Source organism: Hemiscyllium ocellatum, chromosome 25, assembly GCF_020745735.1.
Source record: "Hemiscyllium ocellatum isolate sHemOce1 chromosome 25, sHemOce1.pat.X.cur, whole genome shotgun sequence".
Classification (NCBI taxonomy): Eukaryota; Metazoa; Chordata; class Chondrichthyes; order Orectolobiformes; family Hemiscylliidae; genus Hemiscyllium; species Hemiscyllium ocellatum.
In genome coordinates, this window is record NC_083425.1 from 19,079,313 (window position 1) to 19,094,283 (window position 14,971).

Below are 14,971 nucleotides of genomic sequence, written 5' to 3' on the forward strand. Positions count from 1 at the left end.
TGTGAAGTATTTTGGAAGACATATAGGAATGGGGAGTTGATTCCTGCAGAAATGGGAGTCCATCGGAAAAGGGTGGAGATTTGATTTCAATACTCATTCATTAAGCAACATGAGGAAAAATACTTGTAGGCAGCAAACGATTACAATCAAAAACACATTGCTTAAGAGGGTGATTCAATTGTGGTTTTCAGAATGAACTGGAAAAGCACCTGAGGGGGAAAAGAATTGCAGGGTTATAGAACAAAAGGAGGAGTGGGACTACCTCAAGTGCAGTTTCTTTCCCCCTTTATATAATTCTTGAGTAGCAAATGCTTTTGAAACTTGCACATTTGTTAACTGTTTAAAGCACTGCCAGCAACTGTCAATAAAAGTGTCCTACTATGTATGAACACCCAAGATAAGTGGTCTTCAAGCAAGGGATAAACTTCAAAAAGGCATTAAATTACGGGAACTGAGAAACAGAAGGAGTAGAGGAGAAGGAGAGGATTAAGCAAGGCTGAAATGATAAGCTTTGAAAGGGGTTTTGAAGAAAAATAAAGAAGATACAGTGCTGAGAGACACAGGAAAAACGTTCCAAAATGCTGGCCTGCACCATTGGAAGGCCACAAATTTGAAAGTTGATAGAAAAGATGGTAAAGAGAGTCAAAATGAGAAGAGTGTAGGTACATAGGGCTGGCTGCGGATGGAAGAGATGAGATTATAGGGGGATTTATCATTAAGAATGAAGGTTTCAACTGATTAATGCTGATGCTGATGGGAGATCAATGAACCTCAGATAGCTCAAGGGTATTTGAGAACTGGACTGTGTGGTTTAGGTACAAGCACTGAAATCTGCCAGTAACTGACAAACAGAAGGCAGCAACCAGGATATATTTGACTGGATAGAACATTTCTGAAAAGAAAATGGATTAAGTTGTTGCCCCTGAGGGCACTGAAGGGGAAATTCTACCCTCATCCCCACCAACTAAATCTTGCCCCCAAACACAGAGAAAAGTCACTCTAGGTACAAAGATGAACTTAAACTATTTGCTCAGACAAGATCTGTCACGCTACAGAGTATCACAACACTGTGAGAAGCGGTGCCTGATAGGAACTATCAGGAAGTTCGGGATTATAGATAACACTAAGTATCTGCCGAGAAACCTGCTTTCTGTTGCTATACAAACCACTCAATGTGATGACATGTAGGTATTTGATCAAAGCAGGTTGCACTGAAAAGAAAATGTTTTATCTCCCAAATAAAGACAGATTTGGTTGGGAAGGAGACAAAAAGTTAACTGCCAATAAGATAAGACAAAGAACAGCCAATCAGGAGGTTTGTGACTCTGTGGAATACTACACTGTTAGTTTTTCTTAGCAGTGATCTTTGCTGTGAAGTCTCCCAGTGCGATGTATATAATGTTACTATTGTCACTTTTCATACATTCGCATGGATTCTTTTACAATGCATCGTTTCAGAGCTGTAACCATTTCAGGGAACTTGGACAGCACAGTGAGCCTTGAACAATGGTTTCTTTTCAAAGTCAGTTCAGGGAGTACAACATCCAATGTGGCAAATATGTGCTGCTGATGGGAAACTTTGCACCCTGACCGTAGGCACAGAGCTGAGGCTAGGCCCTGCTGCCTTCGCATGATTGAACAACAAGATGGCGCCCAAATGACGGCACCCAATTGCAAAATCAGTCTTTGTAATCAGCCTTCTTTAAGATACATCAAAGATTCTTCTGGAATGCATATTCGACCTGCTTTAACTGTGTAATTGCTCAATTCAAAAAGTGCAATTGCCTCAGTTATTTGGTTTCTAAAATCCCTAAAGTTGATCCTTTTCAGTTTTTTCCCATAATTTCTCTTTATTGCTCTGATTACTCAATGTCAGACCAGGAATCTGATAATTTAGTTAAAGTGGAGAGGTCAGGTTACCTTGTGGTGGGTTCGAGCTGGGTGTCGTCACTGTACCTGTGTAAACTAATTTATGTTTTCAGATAATGAGGAAAATGTAATTCAATCTGGAGAAGTACAACATTATGTATTTGGGGAAGGCAAATGTAACCATAAGACTACAGACCTTCAGATATAGGAGCAGCATCAGGCCATTAGGCTCATTGACTCTTCTCCACCATTTGATCCTGGCTGATATGTTTCTCAACCCTATTCTCCTTCTCCCCATAACTCTTGATTCCCTTACCGATCAAGAACTTATCTTTTGTTTTCTTAAATACAATTAAGTGGCCTCCACAGCCTCTGCGGCAATGAGTTTCACAGAGTCACCACCCTCTGGCTGAAGAAATTCCTCCTCCTCTCAGTTCTAAAGGGTCATCCCTTGACTCTGAGGCTGTGCCCTTAACTCTCCTGTTAGTGGAAACATTTTCTCCATGTCCACTCTATCCAGGCCACTCAGTATTCTGTAAGTTTCAATCAAATCCTCCTCGTTCTCTCAACTCCATCGAGTACAGACTCAGAGACTTCAGCTGCTCCTCATATCTTATCAAGTGAATACAGAATAAACAGGAGGGTATTGAGAGGGATGAAGTGCATGTCCACAGGTTGCTGAAGGTGCCAGGGAGTTAAGGTGGTAAAGAATGCATATGTGTTGCTTCATCAGGAGAGGTATTTAATACAAAATCAAGGATGCAACGCTGAAACTACATATGACTTTTTCATGTAAAGGGTGGTACGTGTACGGAATGAGCTGCCAGAGGAAGAGGTGGAGGTGAGTACAATTGCAACATTTAAAAGGCATCTGAATATGGGTATATGAATAGGAAGGGTTTAGAGGGATATGGGCCGGGTGCTAGCAGGTGGGACTTGATTGGGTTGGGATATCTGTTCGGCATGGATGGGTTGGATCAAAGGATCTGTTTCCGTGCTGTACATCCCTATGACTCCATAACAATGGTTAGGCCACTATGTATATAGTGTATAGTTTTGGTCACACATTCCAGAAAGGACATAATTACTCAAAGGAGAGTCATAGAGATGTACAGCAGGGAAACAGACCCTTCAGTCCAACCAGTCCATGCTGACCAGATATCCCAACCCAATCTAGTCCCACCTGACAGCACCTGGCGCATATCCCTCCAAACCCTTTCTATTCATATATTCATCCAAATGCCTCTTAAAGGTTGTAATTGTGTTAGTCTCCACCACTTCCTTTGGCAGCTCATTCCATACTTGTACCACCCTCTACGTGAAAATGTTTCCCCTTAAGTCTCTTTTATGTCTTTCACCTCTCACCCTAAACCTTTGCCCTCTAATTCTGGACTCCCCCACTGCAGGGAAAGGACTTTGTCTATTTATCCTATCCATGCCCCTCATGATTTTATAAACCTCTATGTGGTCATCCCTCAGCCTCCATCGCTCCAATGAAAACAGCCCTGGCATATACAAACTCTCCCCATAGCTCAAATCCTCCAACCCTGGCAACATCCTTGTAATCTTTTCTGAACCCTTCCAAGGTTCACAACATCTTTCCGATAGGAAGGAGACCAGAATTGCATGCAATATTCCAACCAATGTCCTGTACAGCCACAACACAACCTTGCAACTCCTGTAGTCAATATTCTGACTAATAAAGGAAAGCATACCAAACTGCAGAATTTTGGGAAAGCAAATCTTAGCAGGACTTTTACACTTAATGGTAAGGTCCTAGGGAGTGTTGCTGAACAAAGAGACCTTGGAGTGCAGTTCATAGCTCCTTGAAAGTGGAGTCGCAGGTAGATAGGATAGTGAAGGTGGTGTTTGGTATGATTTCCACAACACCTTCAATTTTGGTGTCATTTGCAAACCTACCAACTAAAGCTCTTATGCTCACATCCAAATTGTTTACATAAATGATGAAAAGTAGTGGACCCAGCACCAATTCTTGCGGCACTCCACTGGTCACAGGCCTCCAGTCTGAAACCCAACCCTCCAACACCACTCTTTGCTTTCTACCTTTGAGACAATTCTGTATCCAAATGGCTAGTTCTCTCTGCATTCCATGAGATCTAACCTTGCTAATCAGTCTGCCATGGGGAACCTTGTTGAATGCCTTATTGAATTCCATATAGATCCTGTCCACCACTTTGCCCTCATCAATCCTCTTTATTACTTCTTCCAAAAACTTAATCAAGTTTGTGAGACATGATTTCCCACGCACAAAAGCGTGTTGACTACCCCTAATCAGTCCTTGACTTTCCAAATACATGTACATCCTGTCCTTCAGGATTCCCTCCAACAACTTGCTCCCCACCGATGTCAGGCTCACTGGTCTATAGTTCCCTGACTTGTCCTTTCCACCCTTCTTAAACAGTGGCACCATGTTTGCCAACCTCCAGTCTTTTGGCACCTCACCTGTGACTAATGATGATACAAATATCTCAGTAAGAGGCCCAGCAATCACTTCTGTAGCTTCCCACAGAGTTCTGCGGGACACCTGATCAGGGCCTGGGGATTTATCCACTTTTGTGCATTTCAAGACATCCAGCTCTTCCTCCTCTGTAATATGGATATTTTTCAAGATGTCACTATCTACCTCCCTACATTGTATATCTTCCATGTCCTTTTCCACTGTAAATACTGATGCAAAATACTTGTTTAGTATCTCCCACATCTCCTGCAGCTCCACACAAAGGACACCTTGCTGATCTTTGAGGGGCCCTATTCTCTCCCTAGTTACCCTTTTGTCCGTAATGTATTTGTAAAAACCCTTTGGATTCTCCTTAACCCTATTTACCAAAGCTATCTCATGTCCCCTTTTTGTCCTCCTGATTTCCCTCTTAGGTATACTCCTACTGCCTTTATATTCTTCTAAGGAATCACTAGATCTATCCTCTCTATACCTTACATATGCTTCCTTCTTTTTCTTAACCAGACCCTCAATTTCTTTCGTCATCCAGCATTCCCTATATCTTCCAGCCGTTCCTTTCACCCTAACAGGAATATACATTCTCTGGACTCTCCTTATCTCATTTCTGGAGGCTTCCCATTTTCCAGCCGTCCCTTTACCAGCGTACACCTGTCCTCAATCAGCTTTTGAAAGTTCTTGCCTAATAGTGTCAAAATTGGCCTTTCTCCAATTTAGGACTTCACTTTTAGATCTGGTCTATCCTTTTCCATCACTATTTTAAAATTAATAGAATTATGGTCACTGGCTCCAAAGTGCTCCCCCACTGACACGTCAGTCACCTGCCCTGCCTTATTTCCCAAGAGTAGGTCAAGTTTATTTGGAGAAGATTTTCAAGAATGTTGCTAAGATATGAGAAGTGCACGTATGAGGAAAGATTAGATAGAGTCATAGAGATGTACAGCACGGAAACAGACTCCTTGGTCCAACCTGCCCATGCCAACTAGATATCCCAACCCAATCTAGTTCCAGCATTATTTTCCTTAGAACAGAGGAAGCTGTGAGGTGATGTAATTGAGGTATACAAAATAACGAGAGGCATACAGGGGATGCAGGGGGGAACGACCCATTTCCTCTTGTAGATCAGTCAATTACAAGGGGTGGCAGATTTAAGGTGATTGATTGGGGACATGAAGAAAAGAACCTTTTCATCCAGAGGGTTCTGGGTATCTGGAAATCACTGCTCAATTTGGTGACCAAGGTGGAAACCCTCAACTCATTTTAAAGGAACCTGGGTCTGCACCTGAAGGGCTTTGACCTGCAGAGCTATGGACTGTGTGCCAGGAAGTAGCACTAGAATGTGTGAAACAGGAACAGAAATTGCAGGAGAATCTCAGGAGGTCTGGGAGTACCTGGGAGAGAAAGCAGAGCTAACATTTTGGGAGCAGTGACACTCCATCAGAACTAGAGTCAGAACTAGTACTTACAATGGGTGGTTAGTTTATTCAGCTGTCACACATGATAGGCTGGATGGTCTTTCTCTGTGATGTTATTTTACTGTGGTTCTGTGTCACCCAGCAGCAATGTGTAGATGAGAAATAGAAAGTGTCAAGGGTAGATTCTCAGGGGACACCAGAATCAGAGTGACAGAGCAAGAAGGGAAACTATGGCTAAGTATTGGACAATAGGATTAAACTAGTTAGGTGGCTGTTTTTGACTACTGTGGACACTGGACGTTTTTCTGTGCAGATCTCTAAGAGTCTAAGACACGGAAAAGTGATTCTCTGGTTGTAATTATCATAAGAATGGAATTAGGGGAAACTAATCCAACTCAGGTGGATGATAGTGGAGAGTAATCTGGTCCCTTTAAAGTGTCAGATAAGTATTCTGACATCAGTAGATGCACACTGAAACTGAATGCTATTAAGACATCTACTTGAATTTCACCTATAGATTTTCAAATGAGTTAATCTGATTTGCTGTAATTGAAGAAGTGTATCAGCTCCAGAAACATAGCTTTCACTCACCAGAACGCTTTCCACGTGGAAACCCCTGCACCTCGCAACGGCAAACTGACAGCCAGACCTTCTGGGAAGTTCTGCAGGCCAATTCCAATAGCTAGGTTCCTATTAACAAGGAATAAAAATGCATGGAGAGATGATGCTGACTGATAATACGAGGTAAAATTTGCACATCTTGCAGTGACGAATGGAATTCAAAAGGAAGCTATAACCTTTACTCAGCTGCTTCCCCTCTGTCAGTCTCTAATGATAAATGGTCATGAGATGTGATTTGGTGCTTTCTCTTTCCGTGTTCATTGTTTATGTTTGGAAGCACTCATAACCCAGAAATTAGAGAATGATTCAAGGTGCTCCTCACTCTCAGAACAAACTTTATGGTCTGGGGAATCTGGTCTACTTTCCTTGAAAAATGCATTTCCAATGAGCAACTTTTACCTGCATCTAACATGAGCAGTCAGCCCTGAAGATTTATCATTTAATCGAGAGACAGCTGTATTAGAAAATATCATTGATGCTTTCCAGGAAATTAAGAACTTAAATATCTTTGTGGCAACTTACGGCATTGTTGACATTTCCTAACTGGAATTCCGAATGACAAAAGCAATTGTTCTGATTTATTGCCAAATTCATCATAACCGACTTCTGTGGAAATGTCCTCAAGTAGTTCATTCTTGTGTGGGATGTTCAACTATCTAAAGCTGGTATCTGAAACAAGTTTAACTGCCCCGGTTTCACAATATTATGCCATTGTTATGATAGTGGTAAAACTGGGCTATCATTTTTTGACTTTTATTATTTGTTTTTTAATATCTATGACCTAACACAGACTAAAATGGGTTAAAGAAAAAAAAACGCTGACTTAAGATGGCTGAAGTGGTCACCTGACCCAGTTGAGCCAAACTCATGAAACCATCGATGAAGAAAGAATACCCAGGCTAAACTGAAATCAATACAGTGTGTCATCAAAATGACTGGAATCAGTTATTCAGAGGTATATCTCCTTGATTTACACTTTTCTGGAAGTTTCAGATATTGGGATGCCAGATTTTCCTGCAGATTATACGATTTTGTTAAAAAAAAATTGAAGTCACAGATGGGAATACATAAAGGAACTATTTTTAGGTAACATTTTTTGAGCCAAGACAGAAAGAGGGAAAGGTGGATTTGTAACAGCAAACTGGAAGGTTTGTTCTCTCTCCCTATTTTTTTCAGCTTCTCTTGAAGGATCATGCCTGGTGATAAAGCAAATTGGAAAAAAAGTCTATTCACCAAGGTCAAAAACATACCTATTAATTTTTCTACTGTTGAGGTTACATGGTGGTCTTAGGTTAAATCTGACACATCAAGTACTATAAAGACTTTTACTTAAACTGCATATCCTTGACCTTATTTTTTTTGTACCAGGCAAATGCCCCCTTTTAAACTTTGTGTACGTGTTTGTTATTATGTTTTATTATTTGAGGGGTTTTAATAAGTAATAACATTCCTCTTTCTTTCACTCACAAAAATGGGTGGTTAGCACTGCTGCCTCACAGCACAAGGGACCCGGGTTCAATTCCAGCCTCGGGCGACTATCTGTGTGGATTTTGCATGTGCGTCTGCACATGTCTGCGTGGGTTTCCTCCGGGTGCTCCAGTTTCCTTCCACAGTCCAAAGATGTGCAGGTTAGGTGAATTGGTCATGCTAAATTGCCCATAGAGTTAGATGCATTAGTTAGGGGGAATGGATCTGGGGGGGGGGGTTACTCTTCAGAGGGTCGGTGTGGACTATTTGGGCCGAAGGGCCTGTTTCCACACTGTAGGGAATCTAATCTAATCTAATCTTGAACAATATGACATTTTAAGCAAAGATTAAATACAGTATGATATGGCTGCACAGAATAAGAATATGAATTAAATAAGCAATGCTTAGGCCAACAGACATCCCTCCACACCTGGTTTGTACCACCGTACGCACAGAATTACTTCAACCAGAGTAAAGAAAACATGCACTTTTGGAACTGTGGCATTTCATTGACTCCAATAGTTGCCTCCATCCAACATTATATATCACTTCCTCCAATTAGCAAAATTATTTTTCCATTGTGAAGTTTGTGTGAGCATAATTTTAAATACTCTTTCAGTCCTCTATCTCTGTATGTCCATCTGAGCATTATTGCCTGAGAATATCCTTTGAATAGAAATTGTAAGGCCTTTGTAACCATGGTAATACAAAGCTCAAAATTAATTAGACATAGATATTCAGGAAACCAATGTAAAATAGTAATATCATTAACATTCTCAATCTGAATTTCCAGGTATATTGAATGATGCACATGGAATTAATGTCGTGGGAACTTTCATTTATTATTGTATAGACTTGCTGAACAATTTTAAAAGAATGCTGAGCACCAATTGTAATCCAGAGCTGGAGGTTGGCCCTATTTGATGCTTTCTGTTGTTGCATTATTCTGTTATTTCTCAATCTTTTGAGAACCCAATCCTCCTCTTGTAGTTTTCTCATTGTTTAATAAGCCACTGAATGTTACAAAGAAGGCAAGCATCCAAGGGAAGCAAGAAGTACTTTGACAGCCTGGAATAAACCACTGCAACAGTAGTAATCTTCCAATAATCTTTCAAGGCTAGAAAAGTCCCAGGGGATTGGAAAACTGCCAGTGTAAGACTCTTGTTCAAAAATGGAAGGAGTTGCCAAAAAACGATGACTACAGGACAATCAACTTAACACTCGCCGTCACTGGAAGATGTTCGAGTCTATTATAAAGAATATAATAGCAGAGGATATAGTACTGCACAAAATAATCAGGCAGTGTCAGCATGGCATCATGAAGAGGAAATCACATCTGACTAATTTATTTGAATCCTTTGAGGAAGTAAAAGGCAGGATAGTTAAAGGAGAACCAATAGATGTGATGTATTTGGATTTCCAAAAGGCCTTTGTTAAGGCACCACATGTTGGGCGACTTAATAAGTTAAGAGCCCATAGTGTGAGTGGTAAAACTTTTGATGGATAGAGGATCAATTAATAGATGACAGAGAGTTGGGATAAATGGGTATTTTTAGGATATAACCTGCAACTGGTGGAGTACCATAGAGATCAGTGCTGGGCCACAATTATTTAAAATATAAACTAATAATTTAGATGAGGGAAGTCAATGCATTATTGCCAGGTTTGTAGATGATACTAAAATAGTTGAGAAGGCAAGTAGCAAGCATGACGCAGAGACATTTAAACAGGTTAAGCAAGTGGGCAAGAACTTCAGAGACAGAATATAACACAGGGAAGTATGAAGTTATGCAAGCTGGCAGGAAGAGTGGAAGAGCTGAATATTATTTGAATTGAGAAAGATTGTAAACAGCTGTAGGAAAGAGGGATTTGGGCATCCTCATACGTATCACAAAAAGGTAGTTCAGAGGGTAATTAGGAAAGCAAATAGATGTTTGTCATTTATTTCAAGTGGGGTGGAGTGTAAAAACAGTATAAAACTATAAAAAGGTGCTGTTTGGATCACACCTAGAATACTGTGAATCGTTTTAGTCCCCTTATTTATGGAAGCGCAGTATAAATTGATTCTGGGAATGGAGGGACTTTCTGATGAGAAGTTGAGTTGTGTTTTGGACTGGGGGCATAATCTACTCAAGTCCCCTCATTAAGATAGAGATAAGGCAGAATTTCTTCTCTCAGACTGTAGTGAATCTGTGGAATTCTTTAGTGTAGTGGGCTGTAGAAGCTGGGTCGTTAAATACATTTAAGACAGGGTCAGACAGACTTTTAATCTTTAAGGAAAACTAGGATTATAGGGGTAACCAAAAAAGTGGAGTTAAGGATTATCACATCAGGCATTATCTCATTGAATGGCAGAGCAGGCTCAGCAAGCTGACTGGACCTCCTTCTGCTCTTACATCTAATGGTGAAAATTAGGAATTAAACCTGTAATTAAGCTTTTCAAAATCAAATTGATTTCAGTGCAAAAGACACAACAGCTGTAGTTGCAAAAGGTTTGAATACCGGATGGTCAGTTTATGGGTAAATATGTTAGTTTCAGCGTCTCTGATCTCCTTTGTTTAATGACAAAAATGTCATTGGTAAAACTGTGCTGCAGTCAAAATGCACAGCACAATATTGTAGGAGCCACAGGCTTAACACAAAGGCATTGCACTGTGTATAACATAACAATAAATTACACTGGAAATGCAAAACCTGAAAGAAAACAAAATCAATCTTTGATGAGCAAGAAATCAGACTGTTATAATCAAGTGCTGTACCATGGATTGGAATGAGACAAGGTTTTAGGTTTGCACAAGCCATCCTTCAAATCTCAGCAAAGGTTGGTGCGAAGGTTTGTCTTTGTGTTGCCATCTTTGAAGAAACATTTAGATTCTGTAGTAAGGCAGGAACTTTGTAGTGTGGATATTTTAGAAAACGGAGTTAAATGGGACCTCAAACCTGACTCACTCTGAAGTAGCAATGGAGGCCACCTTCACATTGTATGAGAAGCAGAATCCAGGCCTCAGATATATAGTTGCCCACAAAATGCAAAGGGTGGTACCTAGGGTATTTTATATATTGACAAGACAGAAGTTATATTCACCACTCTTCCATGATTCAGTCTTATATGAAGGTCTCTTTGAGATAAGTTCAGTTTAAATTGTGCCAAATAAAATTATCCATCAAGTTCACTAAAGGAATCAGTCTCAGATAAATAATGGGAAATTGTGACTGAATGGTAAAAATGTGACTGAGTGGAAAATTCCATGACCCTGTTCCAATGTTATCGCCCACCCACCCCCCTCGGGTCAATGCTGAGTAACATTAACAGTGAGAGATTATATGTTGGCCTTTTGTCACTTGTTTAGTTTTCCCTTTCTCTTCAGTAGCGTTCTTGGAAAAATGCATCTGAGGCAGAATTCTTTCTTCCCAAGCCATCGATTTTTCCAGAGTTGGGAATTCCCACCGTGCAGGACAATTGGACAGTTCCTATTATTGTCCTTCACAGTTGGGGAAGAATGAGGATTTATCAAGTTAGGGAACACCAGAAGAAAAGCCAGCATTTTTGTTTCTAATAGCTACCTGGTAAACTCTGCTAGAAAATAGAGAGATGCAAATAGGACAAGCAGGGAGACTTGCTTTCTGCAGGTGACCAATCTCCTGACAGTTCATGGCCCAAATTCACAGCACTGTTCACCTGCACGATCCTCATTGGGATGTGCTGGTGACCTCTTCCCTCTTGCCTTTGGTGAGCCACCATTGGTCTGTGCATCCCCTTCCATCCCACATGTAGACACAAGCTGGTTTGCCTTATGTAGAGGGACCGTAGGTTGGTTCCCAACAAATTATCTCATCCTTTGCATGTTATGTTAAAGGGAGTTTGTGCCTGCACTTTTGTTGTACAAAAGCTCTCACAGTATTATTTCAAAGGAAAGTAGGGGATTCTCCCCATGTCCTATTTTTATATACGTATTGGAAGACAAACAACTGAAAAGAGATTATCAGGTTAATATCACATCTCCATTTGGGAGCCTTGATACACACAGATTGGCTGTTGGGTTTTCTATATTACAATTGATGCTATACTTCAAAACACTTCAGTAGTTGTAAAGATCTGGGTTTGCGATCCACCTGTTCCAGAGGTGTGTAATAACATCTCTGAACAGGGTGAATGGAAATTAGGGTTTTTTTTGTAAAGTGCAGACAAATATCCTGAGAAACAGAGAAACAAAAAGGTCCTTTCTTTCTGTTGCAAAATAGTAGTGGAGTGACAGTGGAGTGTGTAATGATGAGGGGAGATGGTGAGGTTGGGTCAGGAACTATCCAGGTCTTTCATTCTCAGTTCAAACTAAAAATCCAATTGCCATCTAAGCAACCACTTCAAACCTACTGAAGCTAAATTGGTGAGGACAGCAATTGTTTTTTTAAAAACAAATCATATTTAGCTCTGACGACTTAAGGGCACTCTAAGCAACTCTTTGTAGAGAGCTCTTGAGGGCAATAAGTTGCGCATATGGCATGAGCTGCAGATGATTTCAAATAATGAAAAGCTGCTTTGCTTTGCTTTGCGTTCTTTGGCTTGCTTTGCCTGCTGGCTCTGCTTCAAGATCCTGCCCTAGAATGAAACAGATAAATTGGAGCTAGTCACGGAAAGGCTGCTGCAGCCTGCATGCATTCTTCTTATTGTGCAAGCTGAGCCAACACCTACTGGCACTTTGGATATCATTCTTGTGCTGCCAGGTTTTTGGACACCAGAATGCTGTACTGTAGTAAAAGTAATATGTTTCCATGAGTCTTTGTCCAGTTTCCCAGTGTCTCACATTTGGAGGCACTCGTACATTTCTCCAGAATGCACATGTGCATAGGTTTCAATGGTTCAGGCACTAAAATAATGATACAATGTCCTTCTTCAACACACTGAGCTCAAGCTTTGTCAGTTAGCTGAATCAAAGAGGTGACCTACAGCATTTAAAGTAAATTATTCTAATGACTGGTTCTTCTGGGACGTACTTAGGAATGCTGATTTGGGGGCTTCCAACATACTGTCAGGGAGGTTTTTCTTTGAAAGGGCTGTGGTAGATTGAGCAGTACAAGTTTTTTTTTGTCTGCCTTTCTCAAACAGCCTGTGTGGTCCCACATAAAAAGGGAAGCTGTCTTTTTCAACTTTTTGTGCTTTAAATTTTACAGTTAGTGCAGTTGTCAATATCAATTCTGAATCTACTTTCCGGAAACAGCCTTACTGCTTTAATGTATGGCCCATTCATTACTCACACGGTTTTTATTTTACGTTAAACAAGTTTGTTAGCAGCTCCATCTGACTGATGAAAGGTAGTTCAGCCATTGGAATAGCACTGAGCTGCCTAAAGTGGAAACACAACTCAATGCCTCAATCAATAAGAGCATCACATAGTGGTATAGTGAAACACATTGATGATCAATGCCTGGCTATTTGTAATGTTAATTAATCACTACTGAGCACTAATGAGCAATGGTAGTACTCCAGCTACAGGTCCTGTCAGCCTCTAGTTAAATGGCTTCAAGTCAGGTGGTGAAGCATGAAACAAGAAAACACTCTGAATCTTATGGTTTTGGCTGATTTGCCTTTCTTTTGTTGCAAGGCCAAGAGAGATTTCAATGTATCTTATCAAATTTGCTCTGTTAACTGGATACCCCACCCCTACACTGTTCTCTCATGTCCAAATCCAGACCACTGTACTACAGGGTGTACCCACAACAACTTGCCATTGATGAGACATCCCACAATTCACTGACATCCCTTGTGTCCGCATCATCGTTAGAAGCCTGTTGCGCAGCCAGACAATGACTTGAGTCCAGAGCTGTCCCACGCAGTTCTGACAGGGTAGACTGGGGAAAATTGATGCTGTGCTCCGTGGGCAGGATCTGGAGGTCTTGCTGGATGGGATTGGTTTGATGCAGGACTTTCTCTTCCCCCAGTACCAGCAGTGGACCTACAACACCAGGTCATGCCAGCTTGACTCGAGATTGCCAACTGGCCCAGAGCAGTCTTAGTCATTTGGAGGAATTCAAAGCATTGACTTTCTTCCGGCAATGACCTTCTCCACTCCAACAACATAAGTTCCACCATCTTCTCACACTCACTGTAGTTCTGCTACTGTATCCACCTCCCACCAAGGATCATGCTCTACCACTCCCACTGTTGCCATAACATCTTCCCTCACTTGCTTTCACCCACCTCAACCATTGACATCAGTAAGTGTACATGCCCTCTGCATTGTTTACTCATTCACTCGTGATCTCACCACCTGCACCAAGATTAATAGCTGTGCACACCCAATTTTATCTTTTGTAATGCTTGTCTTCCTCTTATTCCTGGAGGAAAACAGCCCACAGGAGGGCAGAAAAAGTCAAGACAGCAATGTGTTGCTCATCATTAAGTTCCTCACCCCTTGTGAGGAAAGGATCCTGACTCTGTCCATCCTGAGCAGGCCCTGGATTGGTAGGAGGCTGCCCTTGACTCGCTGTGTCAGGAAACCCTGAGTGAAAGCTATACCCTTTGACTTGACTGAGGCCTCTTGACAATAATGCCAAGCTTCCTGCTTTTATGTCTGCAATAAATGGCAAGGTAAACTAGCAACAATGAGAACCTGGCAGCCCTTGCTGTGGGGGCAAAGAAATGGAAGGCAGGGATGCTGTGAGCAAACAGGTCAACTCAGAGCGAGTAAGCACAAGTGACAGTGAGTGAAGAACCTAGAGTTGCAACCTAGTCCAGTCCACAGGTTGGGCGTGTGGCCCTGAGCACACAGTGTACTAGCTGCAGCTTTACAACGAGAGTTATCAATGCAGAACAACTTTAAAATGCTGAAGTAAATGGATTGGTGATGTACCATGAGGCTGGCACATATCAGATATCAATGTCTGTGGACGTGGAGTGTGTGAGGCCACACAGAGTGCCCTCGGATGTCGGTGCCCCGTGTCCAATCTGGAGGACTTTTGCAGCAAGTGGTGAGTGAAAGTCATCAGATACTTGATCTAATTTTGACCCTGATCTCCAGCATCTGCTGTCCTCACTTTCTCCATATGACTCCAGGTCCATTATGATGTCCTCTGAAATAGTCCATCAGGTCACAAATGGAATTTGAGATGGTCGATAAATGCTGAC

General features: G+C 41.3%; 1 protein-coding gene across 3 annotated transcripts in view; it reads right to left on the reverse strand.

Annotated features, from left to right (window-relative positions):
* Window positions 1–14,971, reverse strand: part of LOC132828007 (zinc transporter ZIP11-like) — a 711,835-nt gene that overhangs the window by 10,121 nt on the left and 686,743 nt on the right. For all 3 annotated transcript variants that reach the window (XM_060844870.1, XM_060844869.1, XM_060844868.1), the window contains exon 7: window positions 6,352–6,450. In XM_060844870.1, the coding sequence (XP_060700853.1) occupies window positions 6,352–6,450 (99 nt within the window). The remainder of the gene's footprint in view (window positions 1–6,351; window positions 6,451–14,971) is intronic.